Genomic DNA, 27,327 nt, shown 5'->3' on the forward strand with positions numbered 1-27,327 from the left:
TGGATGAGGAGCGAATGTTGAAGAGGATCTACAGAGCAGAAGTCAATGGAAGGAGACCAAGAGGAAAGAACTCTAAATATAGTGGAAGCTTCAGCTATTGTTGGTGATAGGAATGAGTGGAGAGGTGTTGTAAAAGGATAGTGGGATGTTTAGACATGTTCTAAGTGATGGGCAGGGTACCTGTATGATGCAGCGGGGGTGAACCAGCAAAAGCTGTCGGGCCCTGCTGTTGAAGAGAAGAGAGTGTTATGTCACCCTAACCTGAGTGACATGGCCGCTTTCTTGTGTCCCGTTTCATCCGGAGGGACAAAAGCATGACCAACTTTGGTGCCGAGGTGCTTCAGTTGTTTGGGTATTTGTGCATTTGGGTTGGCCATGGTCAATTATTTTGTGTTTTTTGCTACTTTTTCCTTGTTTTTGAATACATGTTTGTCTTGCTCTCGGTCATCCCTCTTGAGGGATATGACCAAGCTAGATAGATTCTTTATACAGGAAACCCAACAAAGAACGAACAAATAAAATCATATAAGTTCCTAAACTTAATCAGGGTTTTGTTTATGTAAATTTTGTTGCTATTTCTTTTGAATTAGAAACATGATGCACCGTTTATACTAAAATTACTCTCGTGAAAAATTAAGAAATTCCTTTTTAAATTGAAGCCTTGTAGTCATTTGTTTCTTTCTTTCAATCAACCAAAATGGAGAAAATTTAAAAGGTGGCATGATATGTAAAACTACTGTATTAAAAAAACACAAAACACTTCATATACTAAAATTACTTTATTACAGCTGATTTTTTTTCCTCAATAATCCCCCTGCCAACACAATGGTACAATATAATACAAACAAAATAGTAATTTGATTCTTTTCTTAAACTCTGTTTAATCTTTCTTTTTTCTTAATACAATTTGAATCTCCTTACATTTAGCATCTTCATAAACTCTCAAAACCATCTATACAATTTAATACAGGTTAGGAGTTGTAGTGGTAATGTGCCAACAAACAATAAAAATACTGACATTTTTAAAAGAAATGCAATCTCCTTTCACTTTATCGGTCACTGAAGGGTTTTGCGTGTGTTGGCCTTTTTATCAGAGGGGACAGTTCAATAATCGGTGGTGGATTTTGATGCCTGGGGGGGGGTGGGGTGACCCGATTTTTGGCAACAATGGCACAGTGTTTGGCCCACAGTAAAACATTTACCATCTCTTTTGCCTCAATCAGAATCTTGCGTTCAGTCAGTAGAGCCGACAGGCCCCCCAAGAGCAACGTTAAAAGGAATTAACATTAAAAATGAAAGTTTGATAAACTGACGATAAAAGCACACAATCCACTGAGTAAAGTGAAAACATCGGCGAAGGTTGGCATGAGGGAGTGAGCTTCTGCTGTCCCGAAAACATTGGCTTATGGTGTGTGGAATGAGCGATACCTTACAATTCTATATTCAGAGAAACCTGACGTCTTGTGATTGGATTCCAAAAAGAAAACATTTGTTGAATTTATTGTGTCAATTTCCAGTTTTAAAATGCAATCCATCGTGATTTTAAATGGGGGGGTTGGTGTTGCACATTCTAATTACTTACCCACTACAGTAGGTGGCAGCGGCGCTTGCATTTTACCCCAGAAATGGAGAAGTATTTCAGTAACATTTGCTTTTCTAACAAGAACACAATGCATTTGTTCACTAGTCTTGTTTGTATGTAGTTGAAATAATAAATTAGAACCTAATTGCACAGCTCTCTCTTAAAGATCCACTTTAAACCATTGGTTTCAAGCAGAGGGCATCAAACTCAAGGCCCAGGGGCCCCAATACCAAAGGTGCGGTGGCAGTCTAATTAATATAATGAAATATCTTGGTTGTATTCATTTCGTTTTAACCCGTAATTACTGTTTTCTATTAATTGAATTAGGCTGTTGTTCAGGTCATTAAAATTATTTTACCTTTACGGATTTCCGTAGCAAACATATTGGTGTATATAAGCTTTTGACACAAACGATTTAGAACTCGTAAGAAAACCGAAAAAAAACAACTATTCGTTTTAAATAATCATTCGAATCGCCTTTTTCCGATAGTTTAGATTTTCCAGAAATATATCCGACAAAAATCTAATTTTAAAAATGCTAATTTAGTTATACACATTAAGATTATATGCATCTTTGTTATTACATCTCTGTGAGAATTAAATCGCTCTCTTATTTCTTAAAGGGTAAACCAAATTCTATTTACCTCACCACAACATAGCTCCAGTCAATTCAATGACTTTTAAGTGCTTGACGCCAAATTTGTTCATAATCACTGACTTGTGCACGCTTGATTCAGTCAGTTCCGCATGTTCCTAAACCCCGGCTGTGATGTGGCTCCCAGCCTGCTGTCATGGTCATGGCTATTACCTGCTCGCTACCCGCCTCTACATCTCCATCCGTGTGTTCGGCAAACGAAACCACAACTCTAACGGCTCCCCACATTCAGCTCATTTTTCTTTTTTTTGACTCACGCACACCAATACACCCGGCTTGCGCACTCCACCCCGGATGCTGATCCCGACAACGCGTTTACCAGGTGCTTCTGCCCCCCCGAAAATCAAACATTAGTAAAAAAAAAAATCTTGCATTCATCATAAAGTGCTTCGAAAAGGCAGCAGTTTTTTTCTTGAATAAAAAGGCACTGATAAAAATCAAGATCTCATTTTGATTGTTTTTGAAGGCAGGCGTGTCAGCGTGGACACTGATATGTCACCTCTAAAAGGACTTTTTCTTTAAAGCAGTATTTACACGTTTCTCTCCACTTCTCACAGTTTATAAGACTACTCGGCACATCACCATTGTGTAGATATGTGAATATATTTGGGACTTATAGAAAGAACGATTCTAAGAATTCTATTATATGTGCTCACAACCAGTTACTATTTAGCCCAGGTATTCTATTTTCTCCCTACCGACCGCCAGAGGCTGTGCTTTAACCACTCGATGTTTCCTCTGCGCATGCGCAGTTGTAGAATTAGTCATTCTTGACACCTGTGGCCCAGGGATGTGTATAAATTCCAGTCTCACCACAAGTACGTCTCCTACGAAATCTTCTTGCATGAACACAAGGATTCCGAGTGACAAGATGCTCCGGCGGTCGTACGGGACTAATAGAACGGTAGTTAGATTCGTAACATTCGTTTCACCTTTAAACATATGGCCACCGGTCTTTATAACCACACAAAAAGACAGGAGGGCTCTTTGAAATGGGGCGGCAAAGTGTGTTGTTATGCATATGAAACTGGACCCTCCCGGTTCAAACCCCGCACATAGGATTTAAGATCCATACTTTCTTCCGAACAATCTGAAAAGGCACCACCATCACACAAATGGAATTAAACTAAAGGGGGAAAAAATGCTTCAAGCAAGGACTTTTGGCCTTTCTAAATGGATCTTGATGGCCATTGCAGCAGGCTGGCATCACAATACGTCCCGAACCAAAGTCGGTCTGGGTCAAGACAAATTGTATATTAGTTAGGACGTGTAAGACAGGTGGGACCCGTTGGATATCTGCGAGGTGACGCTGGTACTCCTGCTCATGCCCTGTTCGCTGTGGACCCCGGGCGGTGTCCTACCATATCCTTGGGGGCTGTTTTGCATGATGGCGCTGCTTCGCGAAACAAGAGAAGGGGCTGACGGGTGGCCCCAAGGCTGCGGAGTCCCGCCAGCTTGTACACCTTGACCCCAACTTTGCGGTGTCGGTGGCCCTCCGGGACTAGAGTGATAATGGCGATGGCTGCCGTGGCGGTTTGATCCCGCACCCAAACTGCCCCCGCTACAGTGTGACCCGTGATAGCTCCCGGAGGAGGGCGGTGGCGGCTGCTGCTGAAGATGGACGCCCCAATTTGCAGGCGATCCTGGGTAGCTGTGGCCGAGGGCTTCGGGGGAGACGTTTGATAGCACCATGTTGCTGAAGCCCAGGCGCATGCTCTCCGAGTCAAACGCTTCCACCTCTCGCGCTTGACGCTCCAACAGGCTGCGGATTCGCTCCATGCGTTCGTTCTGCAAGGACATCATCTCCTCCTTGATCTGGAAAGCAATATGCGGTCAAACACCGAACCAAGGAAAAAAATGGTTCAAGGATTGAAACGGTGTGATGGGTATGAAGGAAATATGTTCTGGTACACTGTACAACCCAACAAAATATTGAGCTCTGTTGATCCACACTGTGTTTCAGTGATCTGCAGGAGGCACCACACACAAACACCTTGAGGGTATTGCACAAAACCAAGACAAGGGATTAAGCCTGGATAGCCTCAAGTCTGTTGCATCATAGCACGTTAAATTTAGCTCAGCTTGGCTACTGTGGTATTTTATTCTGTAAAACTACCCTGCACCTGACCAGGTTAACAACCAAGTTAAGATTATCCTCAGGGATACATCGGGCACCTATACTGTCTATCGTGAGAAAATTAATGGATTTCATACCATCTCAACATACTTTCTTGATAAATTGCATTTTTCAAATATCCTTCAATTAAAAGCCCCCAGACAACACACCTCCTAAGATCATTGGGACACACAAACTCTTCCACCACGGTAAGGTAGCCAATCATGGAGGAGTACTCCAGGATAAACATGTAATAAAAGACTTAAGACAAAGTTAAGAACGGATAGAAAATTAATATTATATATATTACGTTGGCTGGGAATTAAACCCGCTCTCCCACATGGCAGGCAAAAACAAGTCCACTGAACCACGTGAATCTGAGATCAATTGTGGGGTCTAATTCAGGATTCCGTAAAGGTGCATTTATCCCAAATATCTACAGCCAGTTTGACATCGCCTCGCTTTTTTATCCTGGCTCTGCAAACGTGCGAACAATCAAGCTAAAATGTGCGGGCAAGACTAGTTCAATATGCGCTTTATAAGTTAGCTTGGATTACTTGATTTCACTTTCGTGCAATAACTCCCTCGGACACTCCACGCCAACTCATTGCAAGGCGTTCTGGTCGCTATTGTTATTTCGTTAAATGACGCAGCCCACCTTTGATGTGTTTCTGGTTGTGTTTAATAAAACAAAATCTGCTATAAATACTTCAAATGCATAAATATTAGAAACCACTGCACTTTGTGTCAGAGCTTGTTACCCTCACAAACAGCAAGGTTCCCTGTACGGCAAACAAACTGAAACAACAAACCTTTTGCTCCAGTAGTGCTCTCCGTAGCGATACCCTCTCTTCTAGGTCTTTCCTCTCACGCTCGTGCTGCGCGTCAGTCTGCATCTTTATCTTGCTCTGATAGGCGTTCAGAAGCTCCAGCTCCTGCTGAAGTTGCATTCTAAGGCTCTGGCACTGGGACTCCTGAGTCTCATCTAGACGAAGCTGAAGATTGAGTAGAAATCATTAAGTCAGTACTGACGACTAAATACATTTTGCATTACATCAAATGTATTAAACACATGAGGATTTTTATTATTCCTACATTTCCATGGAACTGAAAATAAATGCATCACCAGTCTCCCGACATCTTCTTTTTCCTAGCCTTATCTCATCTTACCAGGGGTCAGCTCCCATACACAGTGCAATGATAGTTCTATCTACAGGACTGTCTCAAAAAATTAGAATATTGTGATAAAGTTCTTTATTTTCTGTAATGCAATTTAAAAAACAAAAATGTCATACATTCTGGATTCATTACACATCAACTGAACTATTTCAAGCCTTTTATTATTTGAATATTGCTGATTTTGGCTTACAGCTGAAAAAAACTCAAAAATCCTATCTCAAAATATTAGAATACTTCCTCAGACCAAGTAAAAAAATAATTTTATAACAGCAAAACTAAATCAAACATTTGAAAATGTCCATTGATGCACTCAGTACTTGGTTGGGAATCCTTTTGCACGGATTACTGCATCAATCCGGCGTGGCATGGAGGCAATCAGCCTGTGGCATTGCTGAGGTGTTATTGATGCCCAGGATGCTTCGATAGCGGCCTTCAGCTCATTTGCATTTGTAGGTCTGGGGTCTTTCATCTTCTTCTTAACTATACCCCACAAATTCTCGATGGGGTTCAGGTCAGGGGAATTAGCAGGCCAATCAAGGACAGTGATGCCATGGTCAGTGCACCAGTTACTGGTGGTTTTGGCACTGTGGGCAGGTGCCAGATCATGCTGGAAAATGAAATCCTCATCTCCATAGAGCTTTTCAGCAGATGGAAGCATGTAGTGCTCTAAAATCTCTTGGTACACAGTTGCATTTACTCTGGACTTGATGAAACACAGTGGACCAACACCAGCAGCTGACATGGCTCCCCAAACCATTGCTGACTGTGGGAACTTCACACTGGATTTCAAGCAACTTGGATTTTGCTCTTCTCCAGCCTTTCTCCAGACTCTGGCGCCTTGACTTCCAAATGAAATGCAAAACTTGCTTTCGTCTGAAAAGAGGACTTTGGACCACTCTGCAACCGTCCAGTGCTTCTTCTCCATAGCCCAAGTCAGACGCTTCTTCCGTTGTCTTGAGTTCAGAAGTGGCTCGACCATGGGAATACGGCTATTGTAGCCCATTTCCCGGACACGTCTGTGAACTGTGGCTTTTGATACCTGGACTCCAGCTTCAGCCCACTGTCTTTGAAGCTCCCTCAAATTCTGGAAGCGGCTCTTCTTCACAATTTTGTTAAGGCTGCGGTCATCTCTCTTGGTTGTGCAGCGTTTCCGGCCACATTTTTCCCTTCCAACAGACTTTTTGTGGATATGCTTTGAAACTGCACTCTGTGAACAGCCTGCTCTTTGAGAAATTTCTTTTTGTGTCTTACCCTCCTGATGGAGGGTATCAATGATGGTCCTCTGGACAGCAGTCAGATCAGCAGTCTTCCCCAAACTTGTCATTTAGTTTACTGAACCAAGCTGAGTGTTTTTAAGGCTCAGGAAACCCTCGCAAGGTGTTTCGAGTTAATTAGATGATTCAGGTGATTAGTTGAATAGCCTACTTGTATACTTTTTCATATTCTAATATTTTGAGATAGGATTTTTGAGTTTTCTTAAGCTGTAAGCCAAATTCAGCAATATTAAAATAATAAAAGGCTTGAAATAGTTCAGTTGATGTGTAATGAATCCAGAATGTATGACATTTTTGTTTTTTTAATTGCATTATAGAAAATAAAGAACTTTATCACAATATTTTAATTTTCTGAGACAGTCCTGTAAATGATGTGTCACAACACTTGTTGTAGGGAGTCATTAGGTGACCAAACCCCCCAATTTCATCGGCTAATGCCAGGCAGGGAGGCAATGGGTTCCAATGTTGTAAGTCTTAGGTATGACTTGGCCGAAGCTACAACCAGCGACCTCAGTCTTGGGGCCGGCTGCCTACGCCATGGCCACTTAACTGGTACCGGGGCAATATCTGCATATTAAACAATTTCACTTACTCCATACTGCTCCATTAGATTTCTTCAAAATGTTTCTATGTACAGTATATATTTGAGAAAATAGAAATAATAATAATAATAAGGAGTATAAAAAAGCGTGACAATTGTTGGATACTCTGAACACCTCTTGCACAGTACTGTTGTTCACCCCGTTGACCTGGTCCAACAGTGAGGTATAGGGCTCGGTAACAAGGCAATGACCCACACATGACCGTACAAATGGAAATGAAATGATCTGCATTTATATAGCGCTTATCAAGTCAATGACTTCCCAAAGCGCTTTACAGTGTGCTTCACATTTCCCAATAGCGGCCTTGTATTGTAGCCATGTAAGACGCTAACCTGCTTATTGGGGGTATTAGGGGTTCAGTGTCTTACCCAAGGACACTTCGACATGTAACACGGACAAGCCGGGATTAGAACTGGGATCCCTTGATCCCAAGACGAGCGCTCTACCTCCTGAGCTACTGCCGCCCCAAATGGCTCATGGCTCAGAGCGTCGGCTACGATGTTCTTTAGGCCGAGAATGTACTTCAAGTCAAAATTGTATGCAGCTAGCTTCGCTACCCACCGCTGTTCACACGCATCAAGTCTTGGTTTGGTCAAAATGTATGTCAGCGGGGTATTGTCGGTCCACGTGGTGAAGTGTCTCATGGTTACAAAGAATGACAATAAAAGTAAATTCTATTCTTTTTGTATACTGTATACTTGCCAAAATGGAGTGAAACCCCAATTTGGTTGTGGCAACACAAATGTCAATAGAGGTGATTGTGATTCTTAGTAACGGCAAGATATCCTATCGGTTAAGCAAAATTCAGGGGAAAAAAATCGAACACTAACACAGCGTATTCGCGGCCTAATTGAACTAACCGCTTGGGTGGACAGCATCTCATTAATGGAGTGGTCGTACTGCTCGGCTAAGATGGCCAGTTTTCGGTGCTGCTCCTGCTTCAGGCGTTTGAGCACAGCCTTGTGCTCGGACTTTGGTGTGGTGTCCAGCAGGTGGTTCCTCAGCGCCTTGTACTGCCGGGTCTGGATCTTGCATGTGTCCTGGAATTGCTTCTTGATCTGTAGCTCTTTGGACTGTTGAAGGAGAATTACTGTCAAAACCTCTCTTTATGGACCTAACTTGTTGTCATTAAACTACACCATAAAATGTTAATGGGACTACAGTACTTACAAAGAAATTGCTCAAATACCTAAACAATATTTCCAAGCAGGAACACAAAAAGTATTTGTTTTTTCCCATAAAACAGGCTTGATAATGGAAGCCAAAATTGACAGGCAAATTGAAGTGAGAGAGGATAAAGGGCACAATACAGCTCTTGAAAGTTGACAAGTAAAATGAGAGCCACAGTTGCTTAAAACATCTATCGAGGAACAAAAAAGGTTATTGACCTGCATCCTTCTACATTTTTGATACTGGTTTGAATTTCGTTCATTGGACAGCCCAGGCGCGCAGGTATTGCACCTCTCACCTTGAGGCTTTTGGGTTGCTGGCGAACTTCCATAACGTGCTTGCGTCGCAGCTCCCTCTCCCGCCTCTTGTTGTACTCCTGTTGATTGGTGAGCTCGGTCTGGTGTTGCGTTCGGATGAGATCGGCCCGCGTCCTCTGGATGGTGTTGAGTTGGCGGAACTCCAGCTCTTGCATGGATTCGTGGTGCCGCAGGAGCATGGCATGTTCCTGCTCTTTCTGGGTCTGACGTTTGTTCAGCTCCTGGTTTTGGGTAACAGGTGAAAAACATGAGTGGTGTAATAGAAAGTATGCTGACTAGTGATTACAAGTGCCATAGGGTCTCAACGACAATGACCTACTAACCTCACGAACTAAATCTTGCTCGATGTTGTGGCGAGCTATCAAGATTCTCCGTTTGAACCTTCGAGACTCCAATTCCAGATACTGCCTTTGTCTGCGCTGCAGGTTGGCCTCCTCTTCGGCTTGGAAGTGCTGGAAATTCTCCTTCTGCTTGGATAACCACTCCTGCTTTTCTTTCTTGGGCGTTGATTGGTTTTCGTTCAGCTCCTACAAGGAGAAACCAAATTGCAGGTGACATCATAACACCCTCTGAAGTGTTGACAGAATAGTATGTGCTTTTCGAAAGTACAGGGGGTCCTTGTTTGACAAATGCATTCTTTTACTGTGATGGTGACATAGTCTGTTGTAATAAACCACAAACACAGAAATGGAAAATTACTATAAATATATGTATAATAATACTCTTCGGCTGTGTTGAGCCACATAGCACATTAATAACTTAAAAATCTCAATTTTACAGCAACTTTCTGTACAAAAAAAATTCCTGCTCATGCATTTAAATCAAATAAAGCAACACATACAATAGTAACCAAGTGTGCCTTGTTGTGGCATATTTATATAAATAAATGCTCCTGTTGTCGTTTCTTGAGTCGTCTGTTAGGATCCACTACCTCTTTTAGTTGTTCCTTGCGCAGTTTGTACTCGCGCTTCTGTGATTCAAGGAAACTGTTGAGTTCTTTCTTTTGCTTACTCTGGATGTGCTGATGGAATTTTTTCTCATCATTGCTGAATGTTTTTGTCTGTAAAGAGAAAAACTGTAACGAGGGTTGTGTCAAGAATGCTGCCTTACAAAAAACTGCTTGAAAACTAGCATACATCTTTCTCCATTGAAACTTGGTGCTTTTTGACCAGCTTTTCCATCTCCTGTGCAAAACTGTTCCTCTGGTTCTCCAGCTCCTTATCAAGTCGCAGTCGGTGCTCATCCATCTCTGCCTTGAGCTTGTTCTCCAGGGCCATAAGCTGCTTCTGATGCTGCCGCCGCATTCGCTTGTAGCCTAAGATCTGCTCCCTTAATTCCGAGTCCTGCTCATGCTCCTTAATCTGCCGTGTAAGCTGGTGAAAAAATGGTTGGAAGGAACTTAATATTCAACGACTGAGAGTATAAACCATCACTGACGTTTGGATATTTAAGTGAAAAGTTAATGCTCAAAACGCTTTGTATGGTCACATTGAAAACAGAAGAGTAAAAAAATCATTACCACTGAGGCTGTGCGTATTGTCGCAAAGTGTTCACGGTTCCGTTTCGGACGCGGGGCATTGGCAGGCTGGGACTGAGCCTCAGTTGACCGCGCATGAGGTTCTGAATCGTTCTTGTGTGATCCTTTCTCCTGAAAGTTAAGCAATACATTTGTGTGTTCAAACACAAGGCAATAAAAAAAAATTACAATAAATTCACCAAATAAAAAGGGAAGATAAAACCATGGACAATTCACTCCAATTATCTCTTCCACACCTCAAAAAAAGCTACTTATTAATACACTGGAAATCTATTTTTAACATAAAACAACATCGTAAATAATATTTCTTCTAATTAACATATTTGTGATAAAAACTATTCCCGAAGTTAAAACACTTGTATTACCGGTTTGAGATTTATGACAGAGCTGTTGGACATGACAGTGTGGTCCCCCTCCATGTCCACCTCGCTTTTGTCATCTGCAGCATCTGTCAAGCTGTTGACAGAGCTGCTCTGGGAGCTTGCACTAATAGACATACTGGGAATGGACTGGTTGCTCCCCACACTGTTCACTGTGCCCGTTCTGCCGACGCTATGTTCTGGCTCCTAAAAATAGAACATGATGTCATGAACGAATGCTCAATTTATAACAATAAAAGGGATGGAAGAATTGACCGACCTCCTCCTCGTCCGCAACCTCTGTTGTCGGGCCATTGTGGGCTTCATGAAACAAGATTTTCTTCATTTTGCGATACTGCAAATTGTCCAACTCTCGCACTGCATCTTTCGTCCGATTAATTAGATCAAGTAGAACTGACTCGGGTCGTTCACGCTGGACAAATGCGTGCTAAAGAAAGAACATAATCCTGAGTTGAAGAATAGTCATTATTCCTTGTCAGTAAATATCAATGCTGACCTTTAAGAGCTCCTCGGAAGTCGGCCTATCTTGGGGACATTTCTGAAGACAAGAATCTACAAAATTTCTGAAATAATCCGTCCTAAATAAAGTGAACACAAGAAACAAAGGGTTACTTTTTCATATTTGTGTAAAAACCATGAAAAGGAATTGAAACAGAAAATCACCATTCACTGGACTGCAGCATGGGGCTCTCATTCTGTGCTATGTGATATAAGGCACTCATGGCATTCATATTGAATAGTGGAGGCTTTCTCTCAGCTACAAACCAGAAAAAAAACAAGTTAGCAAAAAATAAAATGACCAACATTTTGATGCATCAGTTTGTCAATCATTGTACCCAATTCAATGCAGGTTATTCCTAAAGACCAAATGTCCACCTTGCCATCATACTGGCCCTCATCCATTGCCAGTATCACCTCTGGGGCCATCCTAACAGCGCAAAAACGTAAATAAAAATTATTTTTATGATACTGCACTTAGTGTCAACGCTCACGTTATTCCACATACCAATATGGCGTGCCGACAAAGGAGTTGGCAGGGCATGCGATGGACGCCGAGCCGAAATCAGCAAGCTTCACCTGGCCTGGCTCTGTCAGCAGGATGTTTCCTGCCTTGATATCTCTGTCAAACACACACACAAACGGAAGGGGGTGAGGGGGAAAGATAACCGCTCTGTACGCAAGACAGAAGGCCCGAGGCCATCGGCGCTTGCGACACGCTCCTGAACACTCACCGGTGAATCATTTTGTGGGAATGAAGATAGGCCAAACCTTGAAGAGCACCGTGGGTAATCGCAGCAATTTCAACCTCTTGTAGGGGCTTTTTGTGCACTGGAGATCGTAAACAAAACAATCGGCGGCGTTGTAAATCCAGAAGTCATGAATTCGTGTCAGATTTGTTCCATTTTGGCTTACCTTCTAAAAGGTCTGAGGCAGAGCCTAAACAATACTCCATCACAAGCTATAATGTAAACAAACCGGGATAATAAAGGATGAGTTATTTCATTAAAAAGCATCTAAGACACCATCGAACCATAAACCTCTTCATGTTTGTTTCTTACCCAAGCCGTGTGCTCTCGCAGATAGCATCCTTTGTACTCGATGCTGTTTGGGTGTTGTATTCTCTGCAGGAATTTTACCTCCTTGATTATGTCTTGCCATTTCTGAAGGAGTGTAGGAGGAATTTGAGACAGATGGAAAACAAAAAAGCCACATAATGACTGTGGTAAAAGCACTCGAGAGCTGTACCTCACTGGACTGCTTTCCGCTGTAGGACATCTTCTTGATGGCCACCACCTCACTTGTTCGCACATCCTGAGCCTGAAAGATAAAGCAAACAGGAAGCTATTATTCTCTATAAAGAAGAGAATTTATGTTTTACAGGTGCTACAACTAACATCAATCAATTGAAAACAATTATTTCATAACCAATTAATCTTTTAGATAGCATTTGAATTCTACAGTGTTAGTAAACCCTTTCCATTGCCCAATTCAAGCAATTTTTAAGGAGTTTAAAGCCAATTTCTCCAATACCTTTAAAAGAAGAAATCCGGTGTGAGTGATGTAATTTGCAGAGCATGTAGGATTTTAATTTTGCGTGTGCAATTATTAAGACATGTGATTTTTAGACATCGAGTACAGTAAATCGTGAATATATTTGTTTTTGGGACAAATCCCTCCTCATATAGGTGTTGGGTTAAAATGACAGAAATATGTAACTTACTTAGACAATTGTAGGAAGTTCTTCCCATTACAATTTACCACTGGGAAAAGCCACGTTGAATTTTCCCATGACCCATAATAAATGTCAATAATTGATACAGAATCCTTGCACTAATACACAATTCATACTGCCCTGTTTAGGTAAAGCATCCATTGGACAATGCCATACAAACTAAAGTCAGCTGCCATTAATGAAAAGAAATACAATGGCATAGCCACCAGAAAGCAGTATTGGCATCAATTTTAAGCAGACTTGAGAAATATGGCAACAATTTCAAGCATTTACAAGCACTTTACCCCAAACTCATGCACTTTTCAGTGCTTTAAAACAGATCATATAATTCAAGCATTTTCAAGAACCCGTTTGAACCCTGTTCTTATTCCATGTCTCAGGAGAATTCAATATTTGAGTCCCCAATTCTGTGAGCAGTGTTTTGGGGGTAAATTACACTAAGACCTTGATGGAAATTCACAGTTAAGCCAACTGTGCTTGTTAGAATTAGAAGCAATTAGCGGCAATTTTAGGCTTCGGGTTTATTTTGGGCTCCTTTATCAAATCAAGTTAATCCGTCGGGTTTCGGCAGGTTCGGGTTTATATACCTGCGACTCGGGTCGGTTCGGGCTGAATATTTTAGGCCCGATCTTACCTTTAGTCAGAATTCCTACTTTTAAGAAATATTTGTTGTGCAAAAAAACCTCAAGGATTGAGGGAGGTGAGGGAAAGACTCACAAAATAGACGGCGCCAAAACTGCCATGCCCAATCTCTCGCAGGTCAGAGAAGAGCTTCTCCGGATCTTCCTTGAAAAAGAGCTCGGCAATTTCGGGGTCCTTTAGGCTCCCCGTCCGACTGCTGTTGGGCATAGTGGGAGTATTTTGGGGTGGGGGCGTGATGCCGCTGCCGCCAAACTATCTGGGTCTGCGACAGCGACTAAAAAGCCCCCACCGATGGCTCATCTGCAGGACTGGCGTCTCATATGTGGTCACCACTGAAAGCAGAAAAAAAAATGAGTGTGTTAAATGGCTGAACCGATTTTTATGAAAATGTACATAGTTATACTTCAGGGCTATTTGTTTACCGATCCATCAGTCATAATATATCATGATCACAATTGTATAACATTGGATGTAACAGGGATCAAACCAGGAAAACGGCAGGGGCAAGCACAGAATCTCATCCACTAGAGCACTAGAGATACAAAAGACACACAAAAAGGATTATGAGGCCTGGTGGTTGAGCTTCGGCACTCTCACCATCGCTAACTGGGTTCGATTCCTGTTGCCACCACTGGTATGCAATTGCGGTCTGCAATATCCAACGACTGATCATTAATTGCACCCACATGGCACACATTCAAATTCCGGGACAATTAGGGGATTTAGATGCACTTTATACACATTTTGAGTTTATACCGTGGGACAGCGGTAGCCCCCAAAATAGAAAAGGGAGGGGACAGCAAATTTTGTTTCAAGAAGTTGCCAGTGAAAGGAGCTAACACAACTAATCTCAAGCAGCATTTGGAGTCCAGTCACCTGGTAAAAATTCGACAAGCGATTCAGCAAAGGAAGAATGGCCAAAAAAAAAACTGGGGTTGCAGCTTGTTAAGATAGATAGATAGATAGATAGATACTTTGTTCATCCCCGAAGGGAAATTCACATTTCCAGCAGCATCCCTGAGCTGAGAATAATCGAGAACAATCGAAAATAACACGGGAGCTGCTGGAGTGGCTGCCATTAATTAGATATACGCAGGGTTGGGTAGGGTTACTTTAACTGGATTACTTTCAATTACTTTTGGATGACTCCAATACCAAATATGCTAATAAAAGAAAAAAGAAACTAAATATGAATAAAATGATGACTCAACACGTGGTAAGCTTTCTCTCCTGGCTTTGATCTCTTTGATCACCGGCAAAACTAACATAAAATGCGACAGAAACAAAATGAAAATCAATCCAAACAGCTTGCCGACATCATATTTGCCGTTCCATGTATTCCGTTACCCCCTAGGCCTGCACAAAATGTAGTCATTTTATTCATATTTAGTTTCTTTTGTCTTTTATTAGCATATTTGGTATTGGAGTAATCCAAAAGTAATTGTAACTAATCCAGTTAAAGTAACCCTACCCAACCCTGGATGTACGTGGAGTTTATACTCGAGTCACAACATAAAAACAGGATGCACACTAACAGATTGTATTACACGGTACATTGGTAATTAAATGCTGATGTTCAATGCGGTCGACAAACCAGCGTTCAGAGAAAAGCTGTACAAGTTTGATAACCTGTACGACGCACCAGGCAAAATGAATGACAGTCTCTAAGAGAAACTGTATGTTTATTTATTTACATTCCTCCTTTTACGATTTACCAGTCTTTATTTTCAAAGCGCAAGAACTTTTAGAAACGAGACGTTTGTCTGCTGCTGTTAGTTGCACCATTCACCTTAAATATGTTGAAACTTTAAACTTGAAGAGAAGCAAAGAGACATGTATCTGTTCCATTGCTGCATTCAATTTAAGTGTGTGTGTTGAAATTACAGTATTTTTTTCCTCATCTGTGCACCTCATTTTCGCGGTTTGTTCAATTTTGCACTTTATTACTGAAAAGTTGAGTCAAAGACCTTATGACTTGTCACCTCACATGTGCATTGTTCCTCAAAATGTTTTAACCTAAAAGCCTAAAATTCTGCACTGTTGCATGTGTTTTAATAAAAGGAACAGAATGTTAAGTGTATAGTTATTTTATGATTATTTACTGACTTGATTTCCAGACCATTATGTTTCTCTTTTTTATTAAGGTGTACATTCGATGTAATATTAAGCTGAGATTATCATAGAAGCATATACAGGGATCAGAATGGAGATTTTCATTTTCAGCTGAAATAGCCAGCGTCCAGGAATAAACCAGGGCGGAGCCCCCCCACCGCCACCCCCCCCCCCCCCCCAAACCTGGGTTTTAGGCAATTTACTTGTCCAAAACCATGCTTATATTTATCATTTAAGTAACATTTTTAGAAGATTAAAATAATTTGCCCACATAACTGATTTTTTTGTAAATACTGTAAGATAAGTTCAAATGCAGTTCAGTCCCTGCAGCTTGTGCGACAATGCGGCCAATTTTTCTAAGGGCCGCCAGGGTGCGCCAGAGCAATAAAGGAAAGAGTGAGACAGTCGGATTTTGAATTTGTTTGCTACGCAAGAGAAAAAGTGAAAAAGTCGGAATGCCTTTGGGGTTCAAAAACAGCGGAAATCCGCGGATCCGCGGAAAATTCTGATCCCTGCATATAGTGCAGAAGGGATTTTTTGGGGGGAGGATAATAGCTTTGTCAAATGTGATTATTTGCGTGAGAAATAATCGTCTCCTGAAATTCCTAGTCTTGACATCCCTACATATGAATACAAATTTGTTTTCTTTAAGTGTGTGTGTGCGTGTGAGGACGTAGCAACAGCACAGAAGTGTGCCACCAGTTGCAAAGAGATAAAGCGTGTGACGCAGAGTAGCATCCTCCTCAAAAGCAGAAGGGTCAATAATAGTACGTATTACACATTTGGGGCGGCAGTAGCTCAGGAGGTAGAGCGCCTGTCTTGGGATCAAGGGATCCCAGTTCGAATTCCGGCTTGACTTGAAAAGCGCTATATAAATGCAGATCATTTCATGTCATTTGTGGTCGTTGCCTTTAGCTTTTGATATGAAGAGCACAAATGGATTGTTTTTGTGTGACGCCAAAACCGTATGTAGACAGTCAGCCATTCTGGATGAGTCCAACAGACGCAGTTTGATGTTATCATTTGTCTACACCAGGGTTTTCCAACCAGTGTGCCGGGCAAACTAGTGTGCCGTGAGACCTTGTTAGTGTACCGCTGGAATTTGCCCAATTTCATCCTCCCAAAAAATCAGGTCATTATTCAGTATTTCTGATATGATCAGACGAGGAACTGTTATAGTCATCCAGATCAGTAGGTGGTAGTAGGATTTAATATACTTTTTATATACTAATTGTCTGCTCATGAGGTAGCACAGTACACTTAACTTAATTTGTTTAACAAAGCGGTTTAAGATTGCACTGTAAAAAAATAAAACATAAATAAAAGACATAATTAGTTTTTATTTTAAATATTTTCTTCTTCTTATATACTAATTATCTGCTTATGAGGTAGTACAGTGAAATATTTGACATAAATTCATTTTCAAACATTTTCGACAGACTGTGTGGTGTGCCTTGGAACTTTTTTATAAATAAACCTTGGTTCAAAAAGGGTTGAAAAACACTGGTCTACACTGTCACGTCATAGGCTGTTCAAATGAAAGTGGAAGGTGTGATGTGTCGTTTTTTGGTCTCCCTGCTATAGTTACCGCTCAGGACGAAAGAAGTAAGGAATTGTCACAAGGAGGCGACAAACATGGTTAGCGAGACTTAGTAGAAGCAGACCTAACACCCAAATCGTATCCGTATGTGAGAGTCTGTCCTAAAAATTTTGTAAACAGAAGGTGATCAGGAACACAAAGTCATTTTGGAATGAATAATAGGGAAACTTGGTTGTATTTCTTGTTGACTGACTTTTGAGTAAACAGGTAACTTAATGTCACTTGTCACCCCAGACATGAGTTTTTCCTCCCAAGCGCCAGCAATAAGATTAACCGCACTTGGTCTCTTCCTGAGGCTAGCTACCAACTATCCATCATTTTCTCAGATTCTCTCCAAGTTAACAAAAAAAAAGATAAATGCTTTAGATATTGTAATCATACGGCTTTAAACTCCCATTGAACTCGTTTTAAATCGCTAATACATATGCAATACCAACTGGGATGTCTACTTCAGAGTTCGACGACATCCCTGGAGGAGCACAATATTAAGTTGGTTGCCATCATAAGATGTCAACCAGTCATGAGACCAGGAGGGCTGTGCCCTGAAACTCCTCACCTCATACAGCCGCTGCCATTGGTATGCGGACTGACCAATGTCACCCGGACAAAAGGTCCCGAGGTGACAGCACACTGCCTCACTTGTTAAGATTGCTAACTGAGACAAAGCATTCCAATGAATGGACTTCTCGTCAAACCTGTACCCTCTTGGGAAGAATACAACCCGCAAACTCCCAATCAACTAGTGATTTTCTTTGGTATCGAAAGCAAGGATCCCGTCATCTTTCTAACCCATTTAAGCTCTTGGCGGGGGAAAAAAAGTCATGGAAGTACTTCATGTTGGCAAATGCTGATTTTTCTTGTTTTTTGTTTAAAATTACAAACAGTTGGCGGTGTTGACGAGGTCAAGAACTTCTGTCCTGTCAAAGCAACCATGCAGTTAGCACTGGGTTATTTATGGCCTCTCTTGCTACTGCCTTACAAATGTAGCTTGTAAATGGTCACCAGTAAAGGTTCTTTTGGGCTAGTGTGGCTCATATGCAAACATATGCAGAGTCGGGGAGGGAGTCACAAGACTTTTCTTTGGCTGCCTGGGAGAAGTAGCACCTCAGTTCAAGAAATTGTATTTTCATCTCCCAAAACTGAATCCTTCACAACTTTAAAAAGATGGCGAAGGCCCTGGATTCAAGTTCAGATATTACAAAAAAATTATATAATTTATCAGTGTACAAAAAGTAGGGGTATGTATTGTGATTTTATCTTTGGCGATTTATAAAAATTAACCTTTCTCCCCGTAATCGTCATATCCGGTACGTAAAAATCGGGGAACGCGAACAGAAGGTTTTATCTGCAATCCAGGGATCACAGTTCAGCTGTTTTTAGAGGCAGATTTTGCACCAAGATTGTATTTTATTACCTTAAAGCATCACCTCACAGCAATGTTTACTTGCAGCACAGGGTTTTGAAAAAAACATATTGAATTTGAAAGATCTTGATTTAAATTTGATAGCTTAGATTTGTACTATTTTTTTCTTTTAGAAGATTTGAATTATTTTATCATTTTACATTGTTAACTGTAAATAAGATCATTAGAGGACCACATTTGTGTTACAGTGTCATTTCAGTTCGTGACATTTTGTAGCCGTAAACCTGTTGCACGATGTACATGTCATGTTTTAATTGTCTCAGCTAAAATAAATGTCAGCCTCTGACTGACTGACATCATTCATGGTTTACCGTCCCAGAAATGTATGATTTGAGTTGCTTATTTTTTAGATAAGAAAATTAAATAGCAATCATCAATTATAACAGATCGCTATACTTGTAGGATCACAATGATCGAGAATTGTGTTATAAATCCAACCGGCACCTTAGTATTCATCAATTGACAATGAAAACTACAATCAGAATACCTACAGGAAATTTACAGTGTATTTATTTAATGTCTTTCAAGGTCAGATTCATCATCAGATACACGAAAGAGCTGTTTTCCTCATGCTTTTTTGCGTTTATTTATATTATTAGAACGACTTTCCGTTTTCTCCATTCTCCAACATTTGTCTCTCCAAAATAGTGTGATGAGATCAAATCTAATGCCTTTTGTATGACATTTTTATCACTGGTGGTCCGATGATTAGGATTCGCTGCTCTTACCACCGCGAACTGGGTTCAAATTCCTTTGCATCCAATGTTGTGCGATTGTGCTCAGCGATATTTTTAGACTGATCAATCATTTCTTAAATACTTCCGTAAAACCTCGTGTAACGCACACCCAAACTTTAAATTATTTTTTAGTTATATGAAAAAAAAAACGTGTTTATATGGTAGCATTCTGGAATGCTTTATTTCAAAGAAAACTCCAGAGGCAGGGGACTCATCAACTGATACCCAAAATCAAAAGACTTGGAATAACACTCAGGTGCAAAATAATGTCCTCGAGACCTCTTAAACGCCTACGAGCAAGCTTTTCAGCACTTCCATTTCTCAAAAATACCAAAAAAAAAAAATACATGTCAAGCCCATGACATGATGAGGTTGGAAATTCCTGTATGTCGGAATTACGTAATAAAAACAAACAGCAAATAATTCACAGGGTGTGTGTGTGCTTTGATGATTGCCCATGCACCACAAAAATGTTTTCGATATCTTTGCCGCATACTTGTTTGCCACACTTTAAACGTGCGTCATGCTCAAAGAAGTCGACAGCCGGTCGATAGAAACAACCTGAAATGAGGCAGAAGAGATGACCGTTAGCCAAGGAACGGTCATTGTAATGAAAACCAGGTTCTCCTTTCGCCTGGCATAGTGAAGCCTGGCTGACTAAATAGACAGCTCCGCCCTTAAACTACAGTATAATTTTCTTCAGTCCTTATAGAGGGCACACCACAGACATGTTATCAAGACACCTGGTAGCTGGTTTATGAAAGAAATGCATGCGTCTCCATGAATCCTAATACCGGTGACTGCTTTTTTTTATTGCCATCATCCCAAACAACGATTGTCGTGGAGTGGATTAGCTCTGTTGCGACACTGCGTGACGGGTATTCGGAGCCAACGAGCGTGAAATAGGACGACTCGCGCAAACACACGCGACACCTTTTTGCACCGCGGTGCACGGTTGTACAAGAATGTGGCAGGACGAGACAACTGAGCTGGAGGCTTGGTATTCCCAACGTGAGCCTTCCCTATGCCGCATTTCTCCCCACTTCCTGTTCTCAAAATCTATAGGGCAATTGGTGCTACACTTCCTTTGTGTGTATAATAGCTTAGGAATTTAAAAGCTTGGTCAAGAACACAAGTAAAATGAAGCCAGAATATTTTGTGATCAAGGAGCGGAAATGTCAATTTTTCCTCTTTGACATATATTCAAGACGAGGACACGTGACTCTTGGTGATATTGTGCTATCGTGAAAAACATTAGAGCTTATCAACTAGCAGAAATGAACCTAGCATATGATGAGATCAGTGGTTTTAAAAAGGGGAAATACGAAAGAACTCTGGGGTGCATGAGAAAATTGACAGAAAATTCAAAAGAATGTCATTTCAAAGTAATTTTTGAAGAAGCCCTAAGCCCCCTTCCCACCGCCCCTTCATAATAAGTGCTATAATGAAATATAATTTTGCTCATTTTCAGTATTTTACAATATTTGATTGTTTGTAGTTGATTTTAAAACCAATCTTAATTACTCTGAATAGTACCGTGTGGAAGATGGCAGAATTATTTTTCTCATCGTAATACATACAAATTTAAAAGGGTATAAGTATTACTTTTTAATAATTTATGATTAAAAAACTGGTTACGAATTTATGATGTTAAAAAAAATAACCAGACTGACATCATTTCTTCCTCTTGCCATGAGGCTCTTTAACTCCACCCGCGGGAGTAAAAGCCCGCATTAAACCCCACCCTCATATTTGCATCTTACCCTATTCTTATTACAGTGTGTATTTTCTGTAGCACTATTTAAATACTCTATATCAACACGTTATATTGGGTATCTTTGTATTCTACATCTTTTATTTTATTTTTCAACACAAGGATACTGCTGGAAGTGCGAATTCCCCTACGGGGATGAATAAAATGTCTATCTATCTATCATAACTATCTCCTAAAAATATCATGTTTTACCCAAAAAAGTTATGATCACATTTCCTTAAAAACATGGTGACTTATTAGCACAAAGCCACCTTTTTTCAGGTTTTACTGACAGAAAAAAAGGAACATTTTAAGTGAAAGACTCTAAATGGACTTCAATGGAAACACTTTGTTTCAAAGTTTGTTGATTAGGAAAATAAACTAGCATGAGCAGCTAATAGTTGCGTCCACAATGTCATCATTACTAGTTAACATCTGTCACACTAGCAATTAGATGCAGCATGAATGCAAGTGATCTCAAATTATTGCACAGTATTTGTTAAAGTGGCTAATGGTTGCGTTACACAAAATATATGCTGAATAGAAACTAGGGATTGCCAGAACAGAAGGAAAATAAGTCTTTCAATTTTTCGAGATAAGGACCTTATTTTAAGTGTTCCTCTATTAAAAATGGCCACCCTTTCTTACAAACCAAAGGAGCATTTTTTTTTTTAATTTAAATTTATTGGTTAACATATTCTTCAGTATAAGCAGGGGAAGGTTATGCTTTTATTGACATAATTTACTTTTTTGGGTCTTTCACATACAGGTCTCCTCCATGTTCCACTGGTTTATGGACTTTTTATGTATAGAAAAGCTTAGAATCATATTTAATCTCTTCTTATTTAACAAGAAGTAGAGGCGAATGTTTTTCTGATGCACTTTCAATTTAGGCAAGTCTTTAAGCACTGTCTTGTAACTATTGCCTATACTAATATTCCCTTTTCTTTGATTTTTTCTTAAAGCCTTTTATTTAATGCTTATAAGCACAATATCAGTGCTAATTTCACTGCACTAGTTTTCATCTCTCTATTTTCTGATGCACTTACAATTTAGGCCAGTCTACAAGCTCTACGTTGTCAATATTGCCCATCTACCCCTAGCATTTTTTTCAACTTACTATCAAGTAATGTCATTGCACCATTTTCGATTGCACTATTTTCTGATAAATTTACATTTTGACCAGTCTAAAAGCACTGACTTAACTAAGTCTGGTATTCATGATTATAATTTAGTAGCCTATCATGTATTCTAAATCTAGTGGAAGCTAGAGCTCTTATTGGTGATAGGAATGAGTGGAGAGGTGTTGTAAAAGAATAGTGGGATGTTTGGACGCGTTTTAAGGGATGGGCAGGGCACCTGTATGATGCGGCAGGGGTAAACCAGTGAAAGCTTTCGGGCCCTGCTGTTGAACAGAAGAGTGTGTTGTGTCAACCGAGTGACACGGCCACTTTTTTGTGTCCCGTTTCACCTGGAGGGACGAAAGCATGACCAACTTAGTTGCCGGGGTGCCTAACCTGTTTGGGTTGGTCATGGTCCAAAATATTTTGTGTGTTTCGAGCTATTTTTCCCCGCCTTTTTATTTTCTTGTTATTGTATGTGTTTGTCTTGCTGTCGGTCACCCCTCATGAGGGGTATGACCAAGGTAGATAGATAGATAGCCTACCATGTCTACTTCTGTTGAAACAATGTACATGACATTATAATTAAAGTCAATATAGACAATTAATCTGTACTATTCGCTCAGGAGTTAGAGCGCTCGTCTTGGGATCAAGAGATCGCAGTTTCGATTCCCGGCTCCTCCGTGTTATATGTCAAAGTGTCCTTGGGGAAGAAACTGAATCCCTAATGCCCCCAGTAAGCAGGTCGGCGCCTTGCATGGCAGCTATTGGTGCGAGTGTGTGTGAATGGGTAAGTGTGAAGCGCATTGTAAAGTGCTTTGGGAGGTCTTCATTGACTTGAAAAGCGCTATATAAATGCGGAACATTTACCATTTATTTCAACGTAGGGTTAAAATACCACTTTTGGAAATCAACAAATGGAAAATCTTTGAAATTCTGGGGCTAGAATATTTCAATGTTGGGACGTCACTATTAACAAACCCGTGTTTAGATCAAAGTATAACAATGTTTATGTTGGTAGTAATGATCCCAACCATAAATCTAAATTATTATCAAGGTAATTACACAAAAAACATTCATATCGTTAGCGTGTCGTGGGATTATTACTCTTCTCTACGCTGTTACTTGATAGCCTCATGGGGACGCCTGAGTTTGAGACTCTTCGTGATTTAGGGCTACACAAATAAAAATGACTTGACTTGTCCCCTGCCCACTGCCCGATGGTTGCTGAGAAGGGCTCCAGCACCCCCGCGACCCTACTGAGGATAAGCGGTGTAGCTAATGAGATGAGACATTCATATCGTGATTATTATCAGTTTTTTTTTTAACAATTTTATTGACACTATTAACAGCAAATAAACAATGTGGGGTTTGAACAATTTCCCTCGACACTTAACAGCAATTAAGCATATTCACAATTTAGTTATATCTAACAATATGACGTTTGAACAATTTTTTTCGGCATTTTTTGGTCATTATCAGGTTATTGCTAACTCTGACCCAGCCAAACAAGATTACTGTTACTAAGTAACCCCCCAACCCCGAGTTAAGTTGCAACACAAGTAGATTTAGAGATTATCTTATCCTTGTCACTTTTCACGACAGACACTCGTGGAAATAAACGCCATTTAACTGCGATACAAAGCACAATGATGACAATAAAGCGGATCGCTCGACTCAAACGTAGCCAGTTGGGCTGTGATGTTAGCAAGCACCTAACTTTGACGTTAGCAAGAATAAGTAACGTCTCCTATGATGAAACTAACTCAGAAATACGCTTTCTTTCTTTTAAACGAGCGTGTTATTCGGCGTTTACGAGTGGGATATTAGGATATTTACTCGGAGTCCGTTGGAGACGAATACGACGTTTGGAAGTTGATGTTTGCTAGGTTAGCTTAGCCGCGTTAGCTAAGTTGGAACTCACCACTCCTCTCTGACAGGCCAGTTCTCGGGCGTCGTTGAAGAAATGTCGTCAATATCCAAGACAATTTACACCCCCAAAACAACTTTTCTTTCCGTTTTCATCCTTTTGCCACCAGTGTTCGAGTTAGTTAGCGTGTCGTGGGATTATTACTCTTCTCTACGCTGTCACTTGATAGCCTCATGGGGACGCCTGAGTTTGGCTTCAAAAATAGGGGAAAAAAATCCGCACAGTCCGATGTAAAGTGTTTGTGAGAATGGTCGTATCCCGAGCGAATCCGGATCGAATCCCACTCCCGAGCAAGGCAGGTCTAAAGATGGCTGCCAACGGCTGACTCCGCCGCCTCCCTTGTCGTCCAAAAGAAAAAAAACAAGTTGAGGGCAAAGAAACGTCACTGGCGGCGCCCGAAATGGGCTTTTAAATGAGTTTTAGTGGGATCCACGGTGAGTTTGGGGTACGCCAGCCCCCCAAAAGATCCCGATGGCGTCAGCGTGCCCAACTTCGACTTGGGTGGACGGAAGCGAGAGGATCCAGCGTCCGCCTGTCTCGCTTCGACGCACTCGTTACAGTTCCGCCCTGCCTGTTGCACGATACTCTCTCTGATCCGCAAACACGAGGAGACGTTCTAGTCCAAGAGCTCTTTTTACACAAAATGCTTATTTTGTAGTATATATTCAACTGCCACTGTTGCCGCTTCTTTTTTCTCCGATTTATTAACTTTAAACAAAATTCTTACAGTCGATGATTGCGTAAATAAATGTATCGTCCAGTAGGGGGCTCTACTGTGCATAGATCGCGACTTCCTGGATAGAGCTAATCCCTGTTTTTAACCATCTTGATTTTGTTTTTCCGTATTATTTTACCTTTTTTCATAAATTAGTTACCAATATTTGAAAAGTGATCAATTGGTTTAAGTTAAGTCAGTCTACAACAGTGGGTCGTGACATTATCCATCCATCCATCCATTATCTGCACCGCTTATCCTGAGTAGGGTCGCGGTGGTGCTGGAGCCTATCCCAGCTAACTTCGGGCAGTGGGCAGGGGACACCCTGAACTGGTTGCCAGCCAGTTATAGGCATGGTTGGGTAGGATTACTTTAACTGGATTACTTTCAATTACTTTTGGATTACTCCAATAACAAATATGCTAATAAAAGACAAAAGAAACTAAATATATATAAAATGATGACTCACAACACGTGGTAAGCTTTCTCTCCTGGCTTTGATCTCCGTCAAAACTAACATAAAATGCGACAGAAACAAAGTGAAAATAAATCCAAACAGCTTGCCGACATCATTTTTGCCGTTCCATGTATTCCGTTACTCCCCAAGCCTGCACAAAATGTAGTACTTTTATTCATATTTAGTTCTTTTGTCTTTTATTAGCATATTTGGTATTGGAGTAATCCAAAAGTAATTGAAAGTAATCACGTTAAAGTAACCCTGCCCAACCCTGGTCGTGACATTATCCATCCATCCATTGTCTGCACCGCTTATCCTCAGTAGGGTCGCGGGGGTGCTGGAGCCCATCCCAGCAATCATCGGGCAGTGGGCAGGGGACACCCTCAACTGGTTGCCAGCCAGTTACAGGGCACACAGGGACAGACAATTCGCTCATTCATTCACACCTAGGGACAATTTGTACCGGCCAATTAACCTAACATACATGTTTTTGGAAACCGGAGTCCCCGGAGGAAATTCACGCAAGCACGGGGAGAACATGCAAACTCCACACAGGAGGTTCCATCTCATGACCTCAGAACTGTGCTGCACACGCTAACCACTGTGTCGCCGTGCTGCCCTCTTGACATGATATTATAATAAAACATGAAATTAAGTGAAAGACTTAAAGAAGTAAAAACAAAAAAAAACACAACAATGTTAGGATAGACATTTTTGCAACGTAGTATGTTGGCCTGGAGAGGGATTGGCGCCACCAGGCTGTACTTGCCCAAAACACCACAGAAAATTGTACCTCCTACAACCTTAGTGGTTCAGGGATCCAACCAACCCAATCAGCCCAAACAACCCAATCACCCCAACCAACCAAATCCAACCAAACCCAACCTAAACCAACCCAACCAAACCCAACACAACTCAACCCAACACAACCCACTGACCCATCTTATTTTTCTTTTTAAGTAATATTTTACATGTTATCCTGATGTGCCACATCCAATTTATTTGTGAATAATGTACTAATTGCATAATTTTGGTGCAGCCCCATCAAATGTATCTTTCATATACTCCGCAGCCTGATCCACGAAGTTCTTCTTTTTTGAGTAGACTTAAACGACAAAATGCTTGGTAAGATTGTTGTTAAATCACCAACCCGCAAAATCAGTGTGGATGAACCCCCCTCAGGTTCCTTTCCTGACATTGTTTGTCTGTACCTTGCCATCATTTTATTTCATTTTATTTTATTTAAACCATTTCGTGTATGTAAAATATTGTATGCATTGGGCGTCCAGTTTGTTGGGTAGGGAAAAATCAGGAGTATTTTATTTTTTTATCGAACATTTAATATTTTTTGTACAATACTTTGAAATTCAATTGGTTGTCTGAAAAGAGTTATACAAAAAACATTTGTATTGAATTTAAAAAGGTGTGCCTATTGTGTCTGAGGTGTATCCAATGATTTCCTCTTAGCAATAGATTCCTGCGCCTACTGCTGGATCTCAGTGTTGCTTTTAATTCTGTGGACAACAACATACTACTTGATCGTCTGGAAAAATGGATTGTTACCTCAGGAATCGTACTCTCATGGTTTAGGTCCTACTGGTCAGACAGTACGCAATGGGTTAAGTACGGAAATCTGACCTCTGAATATTTTTATGTCACCTGTGGCGTTCCACAGAGCTCTGTACGTGCCCCCCCCTTCTTTTTAGTATTAATATGTTGTCTGTCCCTGTGTGCCCTGCGATTGGCTGGCAACCAGTTGAGTGTGTCCCCTGCCCACTGCCCGATGATTGCT

General features: G+C 40.9%; 1 protein-coding gene and 1 long non-coding RNA gene across 2 annotated transcripts in view; one reads left to right on the forward strand and one right to left on the reverse strand.

Annotated features, from left to right (window-relative positions):
• LOC148358872 (uncharacterized) overlaps positions 1 to 27,327 on the forward strand; it is a 288,823-nt gene that overhangs the window by 133,133 nt on the left and 128,363 nt on the right. The gene's annotated exons all lie outside the window — the stretch shown is intronic.
• taok1a (TAO kinase 1a) lies at positions 765 to 25,027 on the reverse strand. Its single transcript, XM_088345446.1, has 20 exons — positions 24,358 to 25,027; positions 13,763 to 14,019; positions 12,559 to 12,630; positions 12,372 to 12,473; positions 12,226 to 12,271; positions 12,045 to 12,141; positions 11,819 to 11,932; positions 11,649 to 11,740; positions 11,476 to 11,569; positions 11,309 to 11,390; positions 11,072 to 11,239; positions 10,798 to 10,998; positions 10,415 to 10,543; positions 10,032 to 10,268; positions 9,827 to 9,955; positions 9,219 to 9,422; positions 8,877 to 9,116; positions 8,269 to 8,481; positions 5,166 to 5,348; positions 765 to 4,052 (listed from the first exon to the last, which is right to left on the reverse strand). The coding sequence occupies exons 2-20, from the start codon at positions 13,892 to 13,894 to the stop codon at positions 3,498 to 3,500; spliced, it is 3,090 nt and encodes a 1,029-aa protein (XP_088201572.1). The 5' UTR covers positions 13,895 to 14,019; positions 24,358 to 25,027; the 3' UTR covers positions 765 to 3,497.

The sequence above is a fragment of the Urocampus carinirostris genome, chromosome 10 (assembly GCF_059441175.1).
Source record: "Urocampus carinirostris isolate Australia breed hairy pipefish chromosome 10, RoL_Ucar_1.0, whole genome shotgun sequence".
In the NCBI taxonomy this organism is placed as follows: domain Eukaryota; kingdom Metazoa; phylum Chordata; class Actinopteri; order Syngnathiformes; family Syngnathidae; genus Urocampus; species Urocampus carinirostris.